Here is a 24,380-nt window from a genome sequence, read left to right on the forward strand (position 1 = left end):
CACTGAAGACTGTGTATGACATCAGGCATAACATGTGAAAAGGAAACAAGTATTTTTTCATGTAATTAGTCTATTTCACTAAGGTGAATCTAAATTCACAACCTGACTTGTTAAATCAAGTGAGAACATAACACTTTCCAAATATTCTGCATCTTGCTAATGTGCAATGCTGATTTGCAATTCGTTTTGAATATAATGTGATTTACAATTTATCAATGCATCTGATTTGGCATTATTTTAGTCAGCACTTACATCCAGTGCCTCGGAAATCTCTTCTGCACCTCCCTGGATATTTTCAGTTGCCTTGAGTTTCAATTCCATCTCATTCAACCATTTATTTTCTGCATCCAAATAAGACAATAATTCACTCCAACATGTCCATACCTCCTGATAGGGGGAAAAAAAGCATATATCGAGATTGAAAATCTCATAGCTAACTTTCCCTTATTAAAATATTGAAAACATGACATGCCTCATCCCCAAAACACCATGATCTAACATGGTGTTAGATCACCATGTTAACAGTGCCATATGGTTGATTTTTTTTCCAGAATTCAATAGTATTAATGGATTGCATACAAATACAATACACAACCAAAATCTTTTGGCATAAAAAGATGAATTCTTCTCCAAAACGCAACTTGAATCTTTTCTGATTCATGATGTATCCACTTTTCTTTATATACGCTTTTGGGTAAATTTTTCTTGTAAGAGCTGTACATATGTACAAATTATCAGATTTTTAAAGATTTGTGTTAGACATCTATGTTTTTATTATAAGATATAGTTAAGTAGCTTATATAGTCTGTATGCTAATTACTTAAAACATAGATTCATAAAATGTCTGAAAACACAGCTTTTAAAAATTTTGACTGACATCTGTAAGAAAATTAATTCTAAACCACATTTAGTGCAATTTGTAGACCACTAAAATGCTAGAGTAGAAAACATGCTGTAAATTCTGTTCTTATTCTCTGGGAATTAAAAAAAGTGTCTGCTACTTTACAGTATCTGAAGATACTTAAATAAGCAGAAAAAAATGGCATTCTACACACAAGCAAAATGTTCAAACTGTCTACAAATAGTCTTTTTATTTTTCCTTTAACTGAAATTTAAACAATTTTATTAAGAGGTATTAGACTCTGTGTAGCTCTAGTTTCCTAGAGTACAATTCAGCTCACCTAACTTTGGTCATACAAAATGTAGGTGTCTAGTCTAAGAGGAGGTTATAGAGGGATATTGCCATACAACAACAAGAACCTTCTAATGGTTCTTGCCTTCTACACACAACATCCTTACTCCAGGGACCAGAGGAAACCTAGATTACCATCTTAGACTAGAGACTTAACTTTCTACAGCAAAATTTGGAGGAGATAAGTTCTCCCACAAGTATATAATTGTCCTCTGCAAAGTTAACTACTGCAGATTARTTCACATCACAAAGTCAAATCTAATTCAATGTGATTGCTGTGCAATATGAAAACAGCCCTAGGGCAAGAACACGCAACAGAGCTGGCCAAGATGGCATGGCCAACTCAAAATGCATGAGATGATCTTGCCAGCAGACCCAGTGCTGTTCCCATGCTGAGATTACATCACCTGTCCAGCTCCAGGGCCATCTACTCAGAATCCTCAGCCATGGAAGCAAGAAGTCTAGAGGAGCTGTTGAAGGCAACATCATGGGATTTCTACAGGAGCCAGGTGCTACATTTAATCTCAGGAGCAATAAGAACCCCAGGCAGCCATTGCTGTCTCCCACCTAAAAACCATGCATGAGGCTTCTCTTTAATTTGACTCTCCAACACACATGATTCTCAGCAAGATTTAGGTATATGGCTCACAGCAGATGGTATTTGGTATATGGCTCATAAAGTGAGGATAGCCCTGGGCTACTCATGATCTTATATGATAATCTGCCTTTTTTTTCTAACATATTTTTGCAGTTAGAATGGCTATAAATATAATAACTGACAAGATAACCAACCTCCAAAGTTTTGCACTTTCCATTCAGTCTGCTGCAGAGTCTCTGGTAGTTGGTAATTAGAACATCAAGCTCCTTTTTCAAAGCCTCATGAGCTGCAGGTGGAGCCTTTGCTATAAAATTATTCACAGAATCAGTAATAAGCTTCACTTTCACTTCTTTCTGTATGGCCTCCTCCTTTGCTCTCTGCAAAAAAGAAGTTGTAGTTTTGGTTTGAGAAGGAAGCAGATTTCAAATAACTATGTCAGAATTTTACCCTAGAAGGAAAAAACAGGAGCCCATTAATTCCCATTCGTTCTGATGTAATCTTGAATGCATCAATAACACTTTTTTTTTTCCTTTTCATTTTGGAGGCAATACATGATACTAAATATAATTTAAGACCTTTCCACAACTATTTAGCTTTCTGGAGCTCTCAGAAAACTAAAATATTTCAGTGATCTTTGTCAAGAAAGTGCTCCTAATACCTTTTCTATAATACCTTACTCACTGCTGATAAAAAAATCATTTGTGTTACTAATTTAGTTAGACAGATTTAAAGGTATAATCATAAGCAGCAATACTGAAAATAAGCAAAATGCTTCTGACTGATCTTCCTCTCCTTGCTACTGTCATTAACCTACATTTAAAGAGAAACAGAAAATCATATTCCTCCAGTGTATATTTTACACATTTAACACAGCATTAAAGTTTATTTCATTCTTTGCTTTTACAGAGACTGGAAAATCAGTGCCATTATTCATGACCAGTACAGACTTGCTAGGGTTAGAAACAAAAAAACTGTATTGCATCCAAGATTCAAGTACTTTTACAATCATGTCATTTAATCTTAGTGGGATCCTTAAGGTTTTCATATGGTTGTCTTCCTGAAGGTCTTTTATTAGATCTTTTCCTAATATAGAAGGAAAAACAGCAGAGATCTTTCACAAAGGGAGAAATCCATTTTCAGTTCCCATCCAAATCCAGTTCCCAGCTTCCTTCCTCCACCTTTTGCTACTCTCCTTAGTTATGCCATTTCATTAATAACATACAAGATTTTCATACCTAGTATCATTTCCTCTGGCTGCTTACAATGGGACAGTGCGTATATCTGGTGTGATATCATTATTGAAAATACAGTGCTGATATACATAGTGTCCTCAGTGCATACTGGGTTTGACAGAAATTTGAGATGGCCCAAATGCATTAAAACAAAACCTTGCTCCCTGCCACCTCCTTCATGTCTGGGTCTGAGAAGCTCCCACAAACCAGAATAAATGGGATCAGGTTGTCATTACCGGAGACAGCTTGCTAGCTTGTTCATGGCTATCCTCTTTCCTGGCTGTGGGAAGAAATGGGCCACAGAATGAATAAAATTTCTGGTCCAGTTTTTGCCTATTGTGTGACTGGAGAGGAGGCTGCAAGCCTTCAGGGAAAAGGATCACCAGGAGCAGGCTTAGGGATGCATGACAAATAGTCTTGGTTATCTTCAGAGGTCCAGGTGTCATAGTTTGAACATGCTGTACCTAAGCTGGAAGTACAGAAATTTCACTCTGAAATCCTTGATGGGGATTGTGCCTAAAACTATACACTTCATCTACTTTTTTATGTAGTGTAAGGTATAAATTTGAGTTTGTTGTTTGATTCCTAAACAAGAATTGTATCTCTATAGCAAATATTCATTTTTAATATCATATTTGTCTCATTTATGAACCAAACTTGTTCTATTTATTTCCACATATTGCATAGAACTGGCATCAAGTCATTTCTGTAAGTAAATAAAGAGGTCATCAGTTGCAGGGTCAGCTACTCCCCCAAACTGACAAAACCCTCTGGACAATGAAGAGTTTGCAAACAGAGGGTTGGACAGGACAGATAGTTAAGGCCATATAATCTGACTTCCTGAAGAGTACAGGCCAAAGAAGAAAGGAGTTAGTTTGTCTTTTACCTTCAGTTCCTCAACAGCTTTCTGCAATTCTTCGGGTGTTTTATACTCAAAATCTCTTTCCAGATATTCTTCCTCAGCTTGTGTTATCCATTCATGCATCTCTGACAAATCCTTTCTGAGACTCACAGTCTTATCCAAAYCACCTTTTAATGCTGCCTTCTTAGCATAGGCCTTTCAGAAAGAAGAAAAACAGTATGTGAAGCAAAGGCCTACTGCATAAACTTGAAGGTGTTTTAACCTGAAAGGAAAAAATTCAAACCTATACCAATAACATTGCTGTAATTAGATATTAATAACAAGTAATTAGCTATTAATAATAAGTAGTGGAGAAAGTATTACATACATGTATACATATATATTCTTTTAGTGAGTCATTGCTGTGCGGAATGAGTTTTCAAAGACTCTAGAATAAGACTCTACATTAACTGTTGAGGTTGTTAGAAAACACAGCTGAGAAAACATCATCCAGGGCCTATCTTCCAAAAGATGTCAAATGAATAATAACAGGAACCTTTGAAAGCACACCYAGTAATGAAACAACAGACCCTTGGGCTATAAACATAGATTTATTAACCAGTTTGAGTGCAACCTGTTAGAGAATAAAACAGACAATTTGCATAGATTAGTTCTGCTGATGAAGCTATGAGTTAAGCTCTCAGAAAGGTGTATACCCTAAAGAGAGGTAAGTGAAAAAGGAACCTCCTATTGGAGGAAAATACATATCTTGAAGGGAAAAAAACCCTTTCATTAAATCCTTTGCCAATTACTGTATACAGAATTCTGTATTGGTTTATCAGAATTGTCCATAACCAATAGCACTGGCCGAGTTATCTTTAGATGGTACATACTAGTTTGCAACAGAAACAAGTACTTGTACTGGTGCCATATTTCAGAATTGGGTATGCAGAACCAATCACTCTAATGTCTTCTACTGCACTGTTACTTATGTAAATGTTATTTTTAGTATCATTAGGAGGAATTGTGTCTTAGTATTTGATCTTAGTTTTTGACTGGTTTTGGTTTGGTTTCCTGTCCTTGAGGACTGGCTGTGAAATACAAAGGTAGCAAAGATCATCAGCACTGTAAAGAGGAAACTACAAACCTTGCATAAATGTTGTTCTACACAACAAAACAAAGTAATAATAAAAAATTGGTGTCCAACAAGTGCAAAAGCAGAATCATATGTGGCCCTGGAAAATTGCCTCTTCCTCAGTCTCAGTACCAGAGAAGAGGATAATCTTCCACCAGCTGGGAAGAGTACCTGAAGACCCATTGTTAGCGCTCGCAGGGCTCATAATCATGTGAAATACATATATATTAACCCATGTTGACTCTTCCAAATCCTTTCAAGAAACCCTTGCAGACCAAATTGATTTTTATATTTACTCTTTCTTGTGTGTTTTAATAGTTATTACTGAAGAAACTGTGTTAGAAATGGCTATTGAGAAGCAATAATCCCAACAGTATATTGGCTAGAATTATTATAGGAAGATTATCAGGGAAGTCAGAAGAAAACTATAAAAGACATGAACTTTACTTGAACTTTACATTTCAGGAAATTTACAAGACTATACTTGAAATTTCTGTGAAAGAAAGTGCAAGGATATTTGTGGTATTAACGCTACAAAAATAAGCAATTAAAACCTTCACATTAGTCAAAGGGGAAAGACTACAGAATTGGGTCAATAAAATGTCTTACAGATTTCAAAGATAATTTTTTCTATAACGATGTCTACCAGAAAAATATAAGGAAGTTGTTCTGCACATGTAAAGTAATTCATATGATACCAGCTTCAATTTCTCTGTCCATTAAATGGGTTCTGCATATCTTCTGATTTCTGACTTTTAGAAGGTTTCATCTCTTATTTCAAAACAACTGAAGCCCTTACATTTCTCAGTATGTCTCCTTAGCTCAAATACAGCACTATTTCCGGCTATTCACAGAATCACAGAATCGCTGAGGTTGGAAGGGACCTCTGGAGATCATCTAGTCCAACCCCCCTGCTCAAGCAGGGTCGCCTAGAGCACGTTGCACAGGATCGCGTCCAGGCAGCTTTTGAATATCTCCAGAGAAGGAGACTCCACAGCCTCCCTGGGCAACCTGTTCCAGTGCTCTGTCACCCTCACAGAGAAAAAGTTTTTCCTCATGTTCAGATGGAAGTGTCTGTGTTTCAGTTTGTGCCCGTTGCCTCGCGTCCTGTCACTGGGCACCACTGAAAAGAGTCTGGTCCCATCCTCTCGACACCCTCCCTTCAGATACTTGTACACATTGATAAGATCTCCTCTCAGCCTTCTTTTCTCCAAGCTAAACAGGCCCAGCTCTCTCAGTCTTTCCTCATAAGAGAGATGTTCCAGTCCCCTAATCATCTTTGTAGCCTGGAATTAACACTATTTCTGCTGCGGTGGGACACCTTTGTAACATATCCTGTATTTCTTTAGAACATGGCACTTGGTAGCGAAAGATCATCAAAGTCAGTTACATGGTATCAGTGGTAAGACTATTACATAATACTATGTGAAAATTTATCACGTATATCATAGTTGAGCTGTATTTCACAAAGGTAAACACTGGACTTCTTGGATCCAAAAAGACATTTGACAAATTAATGGAAGAAAAACCTACAAAGAGCTACTAAAGCCAAAATCATCACCTTGGAGGTGCTTCTTTCTTTTCTTGGTTTGAATATGATAAACAGACTTTTCCTTTCTGTGTTTGGTTTTCCAGTCGAGGTGAGATTAGTTATTTCATAGAAAAAATGCCAAAGTTCTCAGAAAACTTCTTTTGTTTAAACAGAGATATGTAACACAGTGAATGGGAAGAAATATGGTGGTGAGCAGTAATAATCAATGGCAGGCCAGAAAATTGTTTTAAAACTTGAGACACTTCATACATCTAAAGTAAAGCATTAATCATCATCTTGTTTTTTCTTTGGTTTTCTCTATACAAAATGTTCCACAGCTTTTCCACAGAAAAGTTTTACTTGAGTTAGGGAAGCTGATCCTTCAGCTGGGATCTCCAGCTTCAGATCCTGGGAGCTGACCAGTCAGTCTCAAAGTATATATAAAGATGTTCTTAAAGATTGCTAGTTGTTTATTAGTAAAGAATAATAATTTTAGAAAACTTTAGACTGCATTGAAAGGTAATGGTTATAGTATTATGCAAATATATGTTAAAAAAAGAAAAAGTAGACAACAGAATGAGCAAGTAGATAAAAGTAAAAGTAGTACAACCTGAAAGAAATTTCCTTTAAACTGTGATTATGAAGTGTAAAGAATGAGAATCCTAATGCCATCAAGATAGTAACAGCAATTTTCAGCTTCCTTAATCTGCAAAAATTATTTATTAAAAATGGCCCTAATTAAAATAAAACAACTGTCCTTTCCAATTATGCCCATTCCCGCAAATCTGTGTGGCCACTGGAGAGTGTAATTTACACAGATGCATATGTGCACACATTTGTAATTCCAGGTTATTGAACTCTGAATTCTTTGCTGTTTTAATGTCTTGTGAATTTTCATCTGGTGTAACGTCATGTGAGTAAGATGCAGTAGGTCTAGATTCCATTTCATATCTATTGGATATGCACAGAAAGAGAAATTCTGCCAATGAGAAACCTGCATATTCATTTAAAAAGAACCAGTCACAGCAAGAGACTTGATACCTGTTGGCAAATGTGTTCCCATTGAACATTGAGTTCCTTTAGTTCTGTCTCTATTCTGGAAGCAAATTCTGGCTCTGCTTCACTCTTCATTTTCTTCCCAGCCTCATTAGTACTGTTCAAACTGGGCTGGATTGTCTGGATATCATTTACTAAAGCCTAAAGGAATAGCAGAAGATTAGGAAAGTAGCATTCATATAAAGTATTTCGGATATACCATTCCTATAAAAATGTGTCTACATCAGATTCTGATAAGCGCTTGGTCCAGATCTCTAGGTAATATGAGCACAACTAACACACTTTACTATGAAGATGAACACAAGAAAGGAATGAGCAACTGTACTATGATAAGCTATTCTATATAAGATAAACTTGATTTGCAAAATGTATACTATAAAGTTTTAAATGGTATTACATTATATTACATTACATTATATTGCATAAATATTTTTCTCATATTTGTGAAAGAACATCTCATCATGATGGTGCAAAAACTTATTTTGAAGCCGTCTTACTTAACTATGCTGACATTACCCTTCGGCTGGTGATTGACCTGATAGCTTCCTTAAAATGATCTGAACGGTGATATTTTCTGTTTATTTCTAGTTATTAGAATTTGGCTGTAAGAAACATAGGCAGGTGGCTGCATATTATTTAAACCCTGAGGTAGTTCCAACTTGCACTAGGACTTAAGCCACCTCTAATCTTATTTTCTAAGGCCTTTTGTAGTGGTTCTGATGTTACCTGAGTTTATTACACAATAGAACAGGCTGGAAATGTAAACACATAGATGATGATGATGACTTTGCTAACTTTATTATGTATCTGACAACAGTGGGTAATATTTGTATAAATTGTTTATGAATCTAGGTAACAGATTCCAAAGGAGTTGCATGTAATTTACTACTGTGTAAAAGATAAGACTTCTCTTCTAGAATTAATGTTCATTTTTATTTAAATAAGGGGTAACATAAACCCAGAGAAACTCTGAGGAGCTCATAGTCCTGTAAAGCCAATATATATGATTCATAATAATTACATCTCCTGCCAGAACACTTAACAGAACTTGTAGATCTCTTTAAACATATGGCCATGGACTATTACGGGTTACAAGATTTACTGCACTTACATGCTCTGTTGGGACAGGCAGAAGAATTTGTAAACCTTGTGACAGAAATATCAATACTTCATGATGCTTTAAAACTCTGCTGGGAGAAAATCCTGGAACTTGTAAGTTTAGTGAGAAAAATGGGTATAATTCACAATACCTGCAAGTTCTTTTGGTACAGTCAGAAGAGCCTATAAATCTTGTGTGAATAATAGATGCAGAAAAAGACCTTCTGGCACAGATTACATAGCATATGATAAATACACATGGAGTGTTTGTAAACTCAGTAAACTAAATAAACACATATCCTAAGTTTCCAGAGGCTACTAACTTATTATTTGCTACAAGTACCCTCTTGTTATTGTTTTCCTTCTGCTATAAATACATAACGATACAGTCACAGTATGCCTGCTCTCCGGTTTCAAGTCTACCAGTTTTTATAGAACTTTCCTTCAAACCCAGGAAATGAAAGAGGCTCAAGCACATTGCAGAAGGAAAACTCTTTACTTTACAATATAAATTTATTTTTAGGAGCAGTGATCATTTGTGTCACCACTATATATACTAACAACATATAGAAGAAACAAACAATCATCAAGCAGGCAGGCAATACTCACTGTACACTGTTCAAGCTGTTTTTCCAGTGCTTCTGAATCACCAAGGGCAGGCCACTCTTCTTTCAGAAAAACATCCACTTCGGCCATCCACTTCTTCAATGTTTTAGTGTCATTCTGTTTATTAAAAAGACATTTTATTGCATCACACAGAAAATGACTGGTGATAGCGTAATTCATCCTGGCACTATGACTTAAATTCATTTCAATGTAATTCCAAGATTATTGAACTGTCTGAAAATACTCTGAAAGATACAAACACAGCAAACAGGCAAAGCCAATTTTATTTAGGACTGTCATTCACTCTTTAGCCTGCACTCTGATCATTTTTGCCTACGTGTCTAGGAATGGGCAACTTTCAGCCTCTTAAGTTTATACCTTCCAAATATTGTTTGTGTTTAGATGCTGTGTGCATGAGTGTTTACCATTTTCTTGTACAGCTTCAGACTACTTATACTTAGCAATTAATTCAGCCTCACCTGATAAAGCCTCAAGACTTCAATTTAATTTTCAGGCTCATTTTGGAAGTTGCATGTTTTATTGCCTATATCTCTGCCAGAACACAACACAGGAAAGCTCTGTCACCACTCGAAATAAAAAAGTAGTGCCACAGTAACTGAAACAGATTCACTTGAGAAACTCAATCATATAATGACTCAGTGAGAGAGCTGAAAATAGATTTTGAGAGACTGATTCTCAGTTACTGTCTCTAGCATGAAAATTTTTGTAATCAGTAATTTGCTTTCCATATTCTTTAATTAACCCTTGCAATTAAAAAAAAAAAAAAAGACCCAAACATCAAATCCTTGCAAATAAGCAACCCTACCAGTCCAAGGCAGCATTACATGGATAATCTAGGACCATAAAAAGTAGAATGAGATTTGATGACCTGTCAGGAGAACCATTTCCAGCTTTCCTCAGTCTTGGAGATGAAAGCTTTTGTTTAATCTTACAATCAATGAGAAGTTTAGACTGTCCTTTAAAAAATGTCACTTAAAATTACCTTAAAATGTCACTTAAGGCATACATTTAGATGCACACGTTAAAATAAAAATGATAAATTGCTAAAATTTCTAAAGCAAATTATAATGCATTTGTTCATCAAACTGTATTTTCACCAGGAGTGAAGTATATATAGATATTATAAACTGAAAAAGTGTTGAATTAAATTACAAAAAAGACACATTTCATTAGAATACAGATGTGCCCTAAATGTGTTCAAAAATGCTTTAACAACTATTACAAGGTAGATAACCAAAGGGAGCATTTGCATAATGTGGGTGATACATTTAATAGCAACAGGCTACTGTGGAAAATGAATTGAATTAATAAATTATCAGTATAGTTCAGAATGGCAGTTACCAAAACTCTGTTGAAGTGTCAACAGTGCATTCAATTATCACTGAGCAAAATAGTTCAGAATCATATTTCGTAATGAAATTTTAAAACTTTTACTTGAATACATTAATTCATTAGTTCATTAATGACAAAAAATATAGAACTGATGGGGTTTATTTTAAAAAAGATCAGTGTCCAGCTACCAATGAAGATCAAATATATGACTTGCATTTTGAATGAGACTACATACGTATTTTATCTGTCAACACTGATTTCATCGTATCCCTTACAGACACACTCCACGAAATGCAACCGCTAAAACAAGCATCAGGAAGATAAGTAATCATTCAAGGACATGAAAAAACAAGGAGTTTTATATCGACTGTATACTACAGTTATTTCAGCAATAAATGCAAAGGCTAAGATTTTGTACACAACAATAGCTCACACCACTTTTAAAAATCTATGCTCTACAGAGCAGGGTAATGAAGTTCAGGACATTCTCCTTTTAAGGATAGTGATGGACCCTCCCTAAACTTCTATCCAGAAAATTCAGGGGAAAAAAAAAGACAACAGCTGGAATTACTCAAGCCAAGAGTATTGTTCTGTTTTGTGCAATTGCAAATATTTCACTATACTAGTTACTTCCAGCCTTGTTATTAAACTTCATTTCATGGCTAGCCTCAAACTTAAGAGATGTAGCTGTGGAGCCAAAGTCAAAATTTAGAGCACAAATTTTTACATAATGACTATAATTATATTATAATAGAGTACTAATTAGACTATTTCAGTAGCTAAATTATAAATGTACTTATAATATTTGTCCTTCACTTTTTGTCTGTTTTGCTTGTCTAAACACTGGTGGAGAGACTAACAAATTAATGAGTACTCTTCTAAAAAGTTTTTTCTCTACAAAAGCAGAAGTGTAAGTATACCTTGACCTGTTGACAGAAAATTTATTCCTGACCACACAAGTCTACTGCATTAAACTGAAAATGACAATTACGGCTCATATGCTACTGTGCTCTATTTTATAACATGAAACTAATCACGTATTGTATTGTCCTACAAGCAAACCAAGGCCAAGGACTGAAATATATGATATTGTAAATAGAAGAAATAGAAAGAGAGACAACACTGAGGAGAAATACACTTTGAGAAATAGTTTTGAGTGTGGCTGCAGAACTTCAACTTTCAGAATTTTCTTGGTCATATCCTCTGTGAGTATATAAGTGTTTATTTGCACGTGAGGGAGGAGAGAAAAAAAGTAAAAATACTTTCTGCATTTCCATAATTAGTTAATCTGAAATCACCCCAAACTTGTCCCTTGAAATTACACAAAAATAGAATAGGAATATATTAAAAAGGGACATATTGCAAACCTCAGAACATCTAAGCCATAGACATCCCTTACATACTATTGTCATTTACTTGTGTAATATTGATACATGTGATCTATAAAATAGTTTAAACAGAAGATCTTCACAATGAGAGAAACACTGTAACATTCCAGTGCTGCCATTCTATATACCTGCACACTTCTGATTTGGGCCAACTGCTGCTAAGATACTATCATGTTACAAATGACATTAATTATGTAAATGAATCCATTAAATTCAACATGGCAAATCTACTTTGGTTGCATCCACTGAAAAATAAGTATAAAAATACTAATACCAATTTCACTGAAATCAAAGTTAAGTTTTGGCATTTGCATAAACATGAGTAGAAATAGCCACAAAATCAGAATTCAAAGTAAAATCTTGGATCCACTGAAATCAAGGGAACATCTTAATATACTTTTTCCTGATTTAAGTGTGCCTTTTAGATAGAAATCTTGTATTTATGTGCTGCTTTGAGATTTCAATCGGTGGCTATTTTCTTGCTGCGTATAAATGCATGCTGTGCTCATTACCATGGCCACAAGCAACCAGACAGTAGTTTGTGGTGAAAAAGCTTTGTTAACCTGGAATCGCTGGAGTTTAGTCATAAGTTCCTCAAGTTTCTGGCAATGTTCCACCAGCTGTGCTGACAATTTCTTCCAGCGGCCAAGGATCCCCTCAATCTCTGATTGATATCTCYGGCTGACGTCTGCAGGGGCTTTCCTGGACATCTCTTCCACAGTTGTGCTGAGATAGTTTAGGCCTTTTTGCTGCTCTTGGAGGGAACTTTGTAGAGCCTGTGACATAAGAACCACATAGTATTCTAATTCGTGCACTGTCCAATTCTGAACAAACTTCAGAATTACAGGTGAGACTTTTGAGGAAAGGACTGAACACTATAAATGTCACCTTTGCTAAAGTATCCAATGACAAATTCTACTGAGTAATTTAGAATTCTTTTTCTCATACCAGTAGAATTTTTAGTTTAAGTGAGAATATAACCAGCGTATATATTTGTTAATATAGATGATCCACCATACTTCATTATTTAAGATAGGAATTTACTATGGCCCTACTGATTATACTTTCCACAGTATCAGACTATAGAGGGAAAAAAATAATAAACTTAGAACTGCTTTCATGATTCAAAGTATTTGACAACTTATTTTCAAAACTTTTTCAATTCTTACCACAAATTTGCTATAGCTACCTTTTTCTTTCTTATATTCTAATTTTTATATCTGCATGTTCACTGCTAATTGCATCAAACAACATGGTCATTATCAGATAATAAAACAGTATCAAAATGCAGAGAAGCTTTTTACCCACTGGTAAAACTTGTCCCACATATGTGTCCGCTTGGAAATCTGACAGAAAATCTGACAAAGCACATGTTGCTTTACGCAAAGTGTAAATATTTTCATGTGAGCATTAGAAAATAAAACAAGCTAAATCTATACTTAACTGCTAGAACTATCTTCAAAGGAATATTTCATATATCATGAGGACAAACAAAGTTTTTTCCTTTACATGTTCAATATCTTACAAGATTAGTTTCAATGGTGAAGGACATTTTCAATGCTTTAGCTTTTAGGAATCAATATAAATAAGTATTCACTGTCTCTTGAAGCCCTTGGCCAAATCCCTAATGGATAGAAATCATCCAAGATCCACAGGCTTCAACAGACTCATTACTTAGACCATCCAGTCTTCCTCAATACTTTTTATTTGGGAGGTTCTTTCGCAGAGTCTGAACACTCACCTTGAGCTCCCTGAGTCTCTGTTCCATGATTTCATATTCAGTGACTGTAACCTGAGGTATGGAGAGCTTAGTTTCTGATTGCTGAATCCACAAAAGTATAGTATTCATTGTCTCTTTATAGCGTGCAGGAGGCAAACTGTCAAAAACTACATTCAATGGGAAGAAAAGGGAAAGAAATTAAATCCTTTTTCACTTCATTATTTGTTTTGCTGTCAATAATATTGGAAGACTTTTGATAAAAGATCTAGCTTTATTGAAGTCAATGGCTGTTTTGCAACAGATTGCAATAGGCACAGTATGTCAGGAGCAGATTTTTCAAAGAAATATGGAAGCAGAAAACTTCTGAAACATTTATGATATCTCTGTCATTTTATTGGTTGTGCGTCATTTTGCTCTCTAGACCTAGGGTCACATTACAACTTCTATGGTCAAGACAATCAGTTTAAATATATATGTGTAGAGATCAACAGACAAACCACTGCATTTAACCTAAAATCCAATTTCAAAACTGCAGTAGGAAACATCATTCCCTTTTATGGCCCATGTTYGTGTGTTTAATGTTTCTGTTCAAGTAAAATGCTCTGGTTAGGACATCTGTTAAAAGCTTAGAAGATGAATCTCTCTTCTGCATTAAAGCTGAATTTTATTGAACTGGGCTCATTAGACCAACATTACAGCTGCCTTAAATAGACAACATCTGGTGCTGACATGAGAACTCATTAGCAGAGTTGCTCCCTCTGCCCTCAACAATTGTTTCCTCTATAGTCACTGAGAAACATACAGACAAATAACATGGCTAGCTGGAAATGAAACATTTTCTGATACAATAAGGAAGTACGTAAGAACTCAAAAAATATGTAACACCTATCTGTATCTCCCATAGAAGTCTCTGGTGTTTCAGAAGTAACTGTATTGAAAAAATGACATAGCTGTCCAAAAAGCAATTTTATCAAACAGAGTTAGCATAATTTTTAAGTGCTAACTTGCTTACATAGTCATAAAACAGTGCTTGGTAGAATGTACTTCTGATTTTAACTTAATTTTTTTAGTTGACCAACTGAATGCTACTTGGAAAAGTTGTATTTTCTGCAGGACCAATATACTCAAATTCAGGTCCRTTTAAGTTCTCTCCTGTGGAATATGCACGCTCTAAGGTGTACTTTCTCCTGTTCAAAATCTTGGCTAACCTGTCTACGACAGAGCTCTGGGGAGTTACAAGAGACAGGATTTGCTACCATGAAGGACAAGAATTTCTTCCCTTGTGGTATATATTCTTCACCCAGAAAGCAATAATAAGATAAATTATTGGAAACACAGAAAACAGGCATTTTCCATCTCATCATCATTCTTATCAGCAGGTCTATCAAAATAGCATTTTAAATGTTTTTATTTCCTTAGTTACATTCGTATTGTCTGTGACTCATTTAATCCAAACAATTCCAACTTTAGAATAGAACATGCATTGAAACACGTCATTCCAAATGAATGGAGATACTATTTTTAACAGCTCAGAAATGATAAAGGAGTATACCATTCTTACTCTGAATTTTTATTTAAAAAATATGAAATGGAGTTTGGTATTTTGATGTAACCTTTGACTTTTATAAATAATAATTTTCTTTTAAATGAAAAACAAATCTTAGGACTAGTGTACAACTTCAAGCAGCTATATAAAAGAATAGATATTCTCAGTAATACTGAAGAGTATCTCAGAACAGATGAAAAACACATGAGATTCGCTGTTAACAGTAAGCTCCACAAAACTGCCTAAAACTCTTACCCCAAAAGTTTGCCAGTAATAATAATTTAAGAACCAAACAAACATAGCTAGCATTTTCTCCAGTTTTAACTAATATGTTCTCCACTATTCGCAGGACTAAATAAGAATTGAAGTGGGATGAGAGATATTGATTTAAACTAGTTAGTGGCTTTCCAATTTGATTATTAAATATTCCATTCAAAAAGCACTTTTAAGTTCAGTGAAACGATAACTTTTCCACTTCATTTTTCCAGATTACTAGTAATGAAATACTAGTTCTCAATGCCTTTTGCTGAGCTAGACTTTTTTTTATGATAGATGATATATCAGTTTTTTCATTCGGTTGAATTTTAAGAAGTGCCTGTATTATTTTTGCAACTCATGATACCAATGACTAGAAGTCAGTCAAACTCCTACAGTGGGATTCATCTCAGTTAATTTTAGCTGGCCAAAAGTAACACATTTAGGGTCTCTCTGTAGTCAGTATGAATCTCTAAAATCCCCATGCTCAGAACATACAAACACATACAGCCATGTTTATTTTTATATTAGACTTTGCTGGGTGATACTGATGTTTATGGATGGAAGTCAATATGAGGAGCACACTGTATTAATATGAATTCTACTATATTATATGAGGAACTGAGCAAACTATAGCATGTCCACAACCCAAGCTGTAGCTCCACTGTGCTCATGACAGGAGTGTAACAAAGCATCACTGAAGGAAAAAAAGAAATATGTTAAAGTGAAATACCAGAATACTGTTCAATTCCATTCCACTCTTAGGAAAAGCTGGTGGGACAAACGCAGCTYTTGGAAGCTGCCAGGCAAATATATTTATAGTTGCTTATTTATTTAAGAGAGAGAGCACTGAAATTTGGAAATTATGTGTGCAGATAGTTGTTTGGTTATCATATGCTTTTAGTAAGCTGAAATATTTAAACATTTGAGACTAGTTCTGCCTATAAGCAGAATATACTTCTTCATTTTTCCTCCCAGCTTCCCTTTTTGTCATCAGACTTCCCAGTCAAAATTCTTTTCCAAACCAGGAATGTAATGAGAATATAATTATCTCAACAACTATCAAATCACAGTGGATACTCTGCCATGTGCATCTCCTATAGTCAGGACAAATCCCACTATTCACCACATCATTGTGAAAGGAGAAGAAAGGCAATAAATATAATCTATGGGATCATTTCAGTAGAGAGTCATTCTCTGAAATGAATGATCTTGCATATATTTCCTATAAAAATATCTTCAGTAGCACCTGTAACTGTTTAAAACCATGTGTAGTTTTTCCCCAAACTTTTGTTTTGCTTATTTTGTAATACATATCTTTGAAGCTATTCATCAAAGTCCAGCTCTTGGGAAGCTCTTCGTCTTTTTTCCTGTATCGATGGCTTCATAAATGCTTTGATTCCCTTCTCTCCCATCTCTTTCACCAGAAACTATTAAAGTGGAATCTTTAAGAGTCTTACACAATACATTATCAGTGATAYTCTGCAAGTGCTTTAACACTTCTAATTCTCTGGGCAGAGAATCTAGAATTCTCTAATTCTAATGCAAAATTTTGTAGGTGATTTTATTTTCCATACTTATAAACTTGTCATGGAGGAAGAAGGGCACCTGACCTACAGAGTAGAGGACATTACCTAATACAGGTTAATTTCACAGATTTTTTTTTCTTTTTTTTTTTGTTTTAAGAAAAACAATTACCTGAGGAAATGTATGCAACAGAAAAATGAAATTACCTGTATGCTACTTACTAAAATACTATTTTCTCACATATAGCTCAGATTTCTTCTCAAAAGGCAGATTAAAAGAAAGCTAAGCAACCAACTTTATTCCTCAAAACCAAAGAGAAATTAATATTATTAGTAGTAAACCATAGTTCAGCTCTGCTAAGGTCTTAAAAATAATTTGCAGTTATGACATTYACAGTACACATGCTTTAAATTTTTCTCGTTCAAGTACACAATGATCAGAGTAAAATCAATGTACATACCATAACAATTTCATGGTCGTTTATATTTCTAAGACACTTAGAGCATCAAAATAAGCTAGCAGTCCAAGCTTTAAACAAAGAGTAAGAGAAATGGCAAACTAAAACTCCAAATGCTCATCAAACTACTATGGTTACTGCAGTTTGTTATAAAGTTCCCCCAAGAGTGAGTGGCATGAACTCTATGGAATGCAGCCTTGTTTAAGACACTGTACTAGCTGACTAGGGAGAAAAGTGGTGTACCTGCAAAATAACAATAAAAGATGGGGCAGGTAAACAGAAAGTCTGCATAATCTTGACATGACATAGAAGGTAAAAACCTTGTACAGTCCCTTCTTGAAATAAAGAGGAGAAACAGCATTTGAATGCAGATGAGTGGTTCATCATTAATAATAACAATAACAACTTCTCCTTTGGGAATTACTGATCCTGCCAATGTAGAATCAAAATTTGAAAGGAAAGCACAAAGCATGAATACTGAATTTGTTAAGCAGAGAAAAATATCTATCAGCATGACTTGACCTTTGCCACCTCCACTTTGTATTCTTAATTTCACCTGCCACAAAAGCTTGTTTTGACTTTTTTCGGTTATTTTCTAAAGAGCTAATGATCTCCCTGCTCCCACAAACTCCCTTGAGAACAGTCTGGTCAGACTGAGAACACATGAAGGCTTCGCACTCGGGACTATAGCTGGATAGCAGTTCACTGCAGCCAGGCTGAACAACAGCAAAACCTTCATAGAGCTCAGTGCAGTCACAGACAGGATGTATTTGGGGCTGAATTGGCAGCTACCTGGGACATAGTCTGAACCAGGGAGTACATACCCGACACTGTTAGCTCTCCCTCCAATGAGAGGGACCGGGAGGCTGACTGGTCTGCTCCTGAGAAACAGCTCCAACACAGCAGCAGTTCATTTCAAGACAAGGAAATACAAAGTTCAACCTCCCATTCTTCACCAAGGCAATTACAGCACTAAGAACTACCTTGGGAAATCACATTATTCATATTCAAATTATTCCCATGATTGCCCATTGCRCTCCCTTGTGTATACTACTGAATAGTTTGAAACTGTGTCTGACCTCTATTTTTTCTATGTGCCAGTACTCAAGAAATGACTGTGTTTGGGGGGAGCCAGAACGACAGCTACACCATCTTCAAAAGGACCAATTATCTACRGATATATCGACATGCTATGAAGTGAGAAAACAGGATCCTATTTCCTCATATTTTATGAGGTTGTATTTCTTTCATAAACAACATTGCAAACTAGTGAAAAATCCAAACACAACAGATTTTAAAGGTTTCATAACAAGAAATGCTAATCAAATGATTGGGAAAAACATTTGAGAAAAACTGAATTCATCTCTATATTTTACTAAGAAATCTACTGAACAGCATAAAGAAGCTACTAACCACTCATGAACATAAAAAAAAAAATCAACCAAAATATGAGGAMGCCAATCTCCTAGAACTATAGGAAAATTATTTGGGGGAAAAAAACAAGTTTGAGACAAACTGGACCAGAATATCTAAATACTCTTATCCACTAACAAAAGATACTGAAGTAATGGAACATAAAAAAAAATAATTATGGTGACTCAAAAATCTTGTTAGCACATTTAGGAGATCTAGCCCAGAGAATAAAAAAGGAATAAATACTACCACTAATCTACAAAATACTATTCAGTCTTTTAAAAAAATTCTCCTATATATAGAAAAAAATTAACTGCAAAGAAATTATGCAAACGAGGTGGAAATCTCTAAAATGTTCTAGTAAAACTCCAGCAGTTTGTTAAACTAAAGCTAGAATAAAGACGAGGGATATGGCCTTTTCCATAGTTTAAACAGAAGAAAAATAGTCGCTGAAGAAACTCAAACATAGCTAAATTTTTTGAGCTTCAGCTTCTATGTGATTCTCAAAACCTTCCTGAAAGAGGATTATTCCTAATGCAGTATCCCAAGCACGACTGTTYCTGTGTAAAGCATAGTTATAACAGGAAATTAGCACTCTGGATAAAACTCTGCGATAAATAAAATGTAATTGACATAATATTCTCACATAAAATATCACTACAGGTATGTGCTGTATGGAATAAAACAATCTCATCTCAGCAGCTGAACCACTTGAGCTGAAGCCCTTGAGATGCAAAGCAGCTGTATCAAATAAGATTAACTGACCAGACTCAGTTTTCTAGGCCATGTGGTCCCAGGGAGTGCTCATGGGCTAGCCATTTCCCAGGAGTAAATGAAGGCAGAGTGACTGCAGTGAAATGGTATGGAGGCTACATAAAATGTTGCCTTCTGGTCTCCATGCATTTAGGACACTCATCCCCACCTGTCCAAGGCTGCCTCCCCAAGACACCTACTTATGTGGCTGGGCAGCAGACGGGCTGCGCATATTGCAGCACAGGAGGGGGAATGAACAGCAGCAGCCAGGAACTGCCYAAGCAAAGCGTCTGGGTTGTGAAGTTACAATCCAGGCAATGAACACTGCTTGTCTTATAAGGCTAACCAACAGATTAGTTCACAAGGTTTTGCTACAGGAAAATTAGGTGAGGCAAAAAAGCACTTACACAAAATCAGATATAGAAAAAAACATTAAGAAGCTAGAATTTACAATATTTTCCTGTTGGTAGAATGGTAAATGATTTCAAGAGATCAAATAGTGTGGCATTAACAATTTTTAAATGTATCCATTGTATGGCCTAACTTCAGAGTCATGAACAAACTTTTTACTCCTTTTCACTCATTTTCTACAGTTCAGCTTGTGTGTGTGTGCATGTGTAAAATAACTACAGTAGCACAATAAAAATGCAGCATAGCTGAAAAAAAAATCTTTTAAAATGGAATCATTCCAAACCTCTCCATGAAAGAATTTGGTAGGAATACTATAAAGATCCRCTAGAAGGAGCTAGAACTATGTCCAATTTCAAAGCAGTACAGTCATTTACAGATATCACTGGTTTAAGGGAAAAATAATTTCTTTACTTTTGAGACAGTTTTAATTTATGTTTTTATCTGACACTTTATTTTTAATTTCATAATCAAATACAGAAAGTATACAATAGTCACTAGTATGATTAAACATATATGGTATCTTTAATCAGAAATAAAGTCAACTTTCAGTTTTGGTGTAGTGTTTCCTCCCTTTTGAAAAATGCATTTTATTACAAATACAGTAAATAATGTTATAACTAGCAGTCATATAATCYATGCAACAAAGGAACAGATCAGCACATAATGAAAAACTAGATAGCCTAAAGGAAGTAGCCACTACTTTTAACAAGCTTCACAAAGTTCAGTCTCAATTCTACACAAGTCTACAGCAGATTCATTGCTGCAATTAAACTCTTCCTCTCTTCTGTACTGACAGAGATAGAGACAGCTCTGTTTTATAATCCAACTAAACAATGACTGCTTTGTGTTGCCAAGATATATCTTTAAATCTAGCCATATACATTCTATCAAGGGAAGATGTGATGCTAGAACTATACTGAGTGTAACTTGCTTCTGAATAATTTATCTTCCCTTGTTTTCATATTATTTAATATATTATAATGATATACTGATAATTTCTGAAAGACTAATTCAGTTGCAAAAAATGACCATTAAAATTGTACTATTTGTTTAGTATGATAAAAAATAAATAAAAAGCAGGAAAGAAAAATATATACACCTATTCTTTGCATGTTAGTCAGGTAAATTGACTTCTTGCCATGAATACTTACTGGTCTGTAGCTGCTTTTCTCTGGCATGCATTTCATCAAGTATTTGTTTGAAATGGTTGATAAAAGCAGCAAGGTCAGCATCCAGAAACATTGGCCCTTGTTCTCTTTCTTTCAGTGCTTGACTTTGAGCCTTTAGCTGTTCGATTTGAGGCTGAAGGGTTGATAAGCGGATGATTTCATCCTGCATGTTCAAATAAAAAAATTCAAGATAAAGCCATCCTACAAATGATCTTTTGGCCATGAAATCACTAGTGTTTCATTGCACATAAAAGTTGTTTTGCTTCCAACTACAGCAGTAAAACTAAAAGCAAATCCCACCAGCATTTTTAATCTTTTCTCACAGATCAATATTTCTACTCCCAGTATGATGCTATTATAATTTTTAAAGTAACTTTCATATGCCATTATCATTTTAGTACTGCAGTGCTTAAAGAAAGTARGATAGATGATTGTATATTCAAATTCCATGCCTGAGGAGCATTCCTTCCATGTGGAGCTGGAAAGATTAAAAACTCCACATTTCCCATAATCCTGGACCCATCTCTGTTACATAACATACAGGTTAATAGCATGAAGTGGAAAAGAAGTGGAGATGCACAGTGATTTTTCGCAGCCTCAGAGAAATACGTTGCAGGTTGAGGTTGTGCTATTACCCCTTCTGGATACCCTGTACTCACTGAGACACTTGCAACTACTAAGTAAAAAGAAATGAGGAAAGATAGTATCGTTGGGTAAGCCAAATGCAGAGTTTGTAGTAGAGCTGCTCTAACAGAAACTTCTACAAGAAAATGGAGAACTCCTGCAAGAACAAAGCCAGCCTGGAAATTCAAGAAAACAGAAATAATAGAATGAGTAGATCTAAATTTGGCTTTCAAACATTGTTTTCAGTTTGAGAGCTTCTGGAACCCAGGGATTTTGTGAAGTCAAACTACTACAAGTATGTCATGCAGTTTATAGTTCATTACTACATCTCACATTACAGATCGGATTCATGTCAAACAATATTAGCTTGTAGGCAGGTTATGCATAYGAAGCTCTCAACATTTATGTCCCTCCTCAGAGGCTGAGCACATTTCTAAAACCAGTATTGTATTTATGCTCCCTTCAAAATCTCCACGTGCTAGTTCAAAAGCAAGATACAAGGAAAAGAGTGACAGTCACGACACAATTCTCACAGAGTTGTCTACAACAAGGAAGACAAACAAATTTCTACAGTTGCGCAGCACGCAACTGAAAACTTTTAGGGAGAACGAGTGAATCGGTAAGACTGGTTTTGTATAACTTTCGTGATTCTGTCGTATGATGATAGGAGAATATTCCTCTATTTGACTACACAATCCACCCTGTATTAAAATGCAGAATATGTAACATGTTAAGTGGTCTACATGGTAGGATTTTGGACTTGATCATGAAGACAATTTTCAGGTCTGGATCATTACAACAGAGGTGATAAGCAACAGCTTCTTAATGAAGAGCCAAAGAAATAGAGCATTGCAGAAGAAAATAATTGTTTAGGTGCCTAGTTCTCTAGCTTTAGGCATCTAAATATCTTTAAGTAACTAAATATTTGGGGCTGAGTTTTAAATATCCACATATTATGTTCTATTGCCTCTTTACTTTGACCATTGTTTCCTTTCCTGGAATATATATTGTCAATACTTATCTTGGAAAGATAAGAAGTTCATTTTCCACTTTTATACTGAAATAGTGTTTGCCATGATCTAGCCAACTGTTGGAACCCATATGAAGCACAATATAACAAAAAACTTAAAAAATTCTCTAACCTTGCACTTTTCCAATTGTGTTTTTACTGTCGCAGAATCTGTTGCTGGTGGGGGTTGTGCTTTCAGCCAGTTTTCTGCAGTAATTGCAGTCTGCTCCAGTTGCTGCAGCTGGGAGTAGAAGTCAATGATGTTATTTTGATACTCCAGCCATACCAGTCTTTCACTCAGCAACTGACAGAACTCAATCCAGCGACTCTTCAGCTGCTCTGAGGCTTGTCTGATATTATCAGCACTAAGGCCCTCTAAAAGAAAAGAAGAGAAGTTTGACACTTAAAGACAACTAAATCACAAAGAAAAAAATAATTTCACAATTCAATTTCTGTATCTGAGAGCTCATAAATYCAGATAATGATTTATCATCAAATAACAGCCCTGAACATACAGATGTTGCATATCAGTGGAGAAAGCATTTCAAAAGTGTTTTAAGTTGCTGTCAGGGAACTTTTGTTGCTATGGGAATGAATTATAAAGTGCATTAAGGTAACAGAATGGGAATAAAGCAGAAAGTGGAGATACAATACATAAAGATAATTAAAACTGCTGTAAGAAATAAGAAAATGCCTGACAGTTGGATACTGAACACACTTTGGATTATGAGTAGATTTTAATGCTTAGGAGTGTTGGGGTTTTAAGTGTCCAAATGATCTAGATAAAAAAAGACTAATTTCAAATGAATGGAAACTAGGTTCCTCAGTTATTTGGTGTTTTTGATAATCCGACTCTTAAGTTTAGGGTTACATGCTATTTTAGAAAATAATCATAAGCCCTGAAGAATGACCATACTGCTCAGATCAGATTTCCACCTAGGCCAGTCCACTGTCTCTGACAGTGGCCATCAGGAGACATTCAACCAAGCCTGGGAGTTAAGAAACCATGTGACAATTTGGCTATTTTCAGCCAGGGGTTGGTTTGTCTGATGTWGGTTGCCTATTTCCATTTATTGTTCATTATTAAATTAAGGTTCATAAAGGAAAAGTGACCTTGGTTATTACAGACAAAAAAATTATTTAGAATTAATTAGAGGCAAAAGAGTTCTACATACAGTGGGAAGAGAAGAAGGCAATACATACCAAGGATGAACCAAGAGGGCTTACAGTAATATCAGTTATAATTTCTCAGAATTTTGGCACTCAGGTCAAGTTCAAAATAATATTAACATAAGCATCTAATTTATTTTTCAGGGAAAGTTTAAATATAACCCCTAACCTCTTTTTACTCGAATGACTTGTAATGATACATATAGTAATAGGACTGATACTGATTTCAAAATTAATAAAGTTCTCAAACAATAGAGTAGTACTGTACGTTTAAACACATTTTTAATAATGTCATC

The 24,380-nt window shown here is 35.3% G+C and overlaps 1 protein-coding gene across 1 annotated transcript in view; it reads right to left on the minus strand.

Annotated features, from left to right (window-relative positions):
* The window catches only part of LOC112969900 (dystrophin), a gene marked incomplete at its 3' end in the record, with an annotated part of 817,409 nt that overhangs the window by 634,016 nt on the left and 159,013 nt on the right, over window positions 1-24,380 (minus strand). Inside the window, exons 15-23 of the mRNA XM_026073700.1 lie at window positions 23,048-23,289; window positions 21,264-21,444; window positions 13,772-13,917; window positions 12,594-12,806; window positions 9,293-9,406; window positions 7,571-7,726; window positions 3,909-4,079; window positions 1,985-2,167; window positions 253-387 (exon numbers count right to left, since the gene is read on the minus strand). Coding sequence (XP_025929485.1) covers window positions 253-387; window positions 1,985-2,167; window positions 3,909-4,079; window positions 7,571-7,726; window positions 9,293-9,406; window positions 12,594-12,806; window positions 13,772-13,917; window positions 21,264-21,444; window positions 23,048-23,289 — 1,541 coding nt within the window. The remainder of the gene's footprint in view (window positions 1-252; window positions 388-1,984; window positions 2,168-3,908; window positions 4,080-7,570; window positions 7,727-9,292; window positions 9,407-12,593; window positions 12,807-13,771; window positions 13,918-21,263; window positions 21,445-23,047; window positions 23,290-24,380) is intronic.

The sequence above is a fragment of the Apteryx rowi genome, unplaced genomic scaffold, assembly GCF_003343035.1.
Source record: "Apteryx rowi isolate R43461 unplaced genomic scaffold, aptRow1 scaffold_373, whole genome shotgun sequence".
In the NCBI taxonomy this organism is placed as follows: domain Eukaryota; kingdom Metazoa; phylum Chordata; class Aves; order Apterygiformes; family Apterygidae; genus Apteryx; species Apteryx rowi.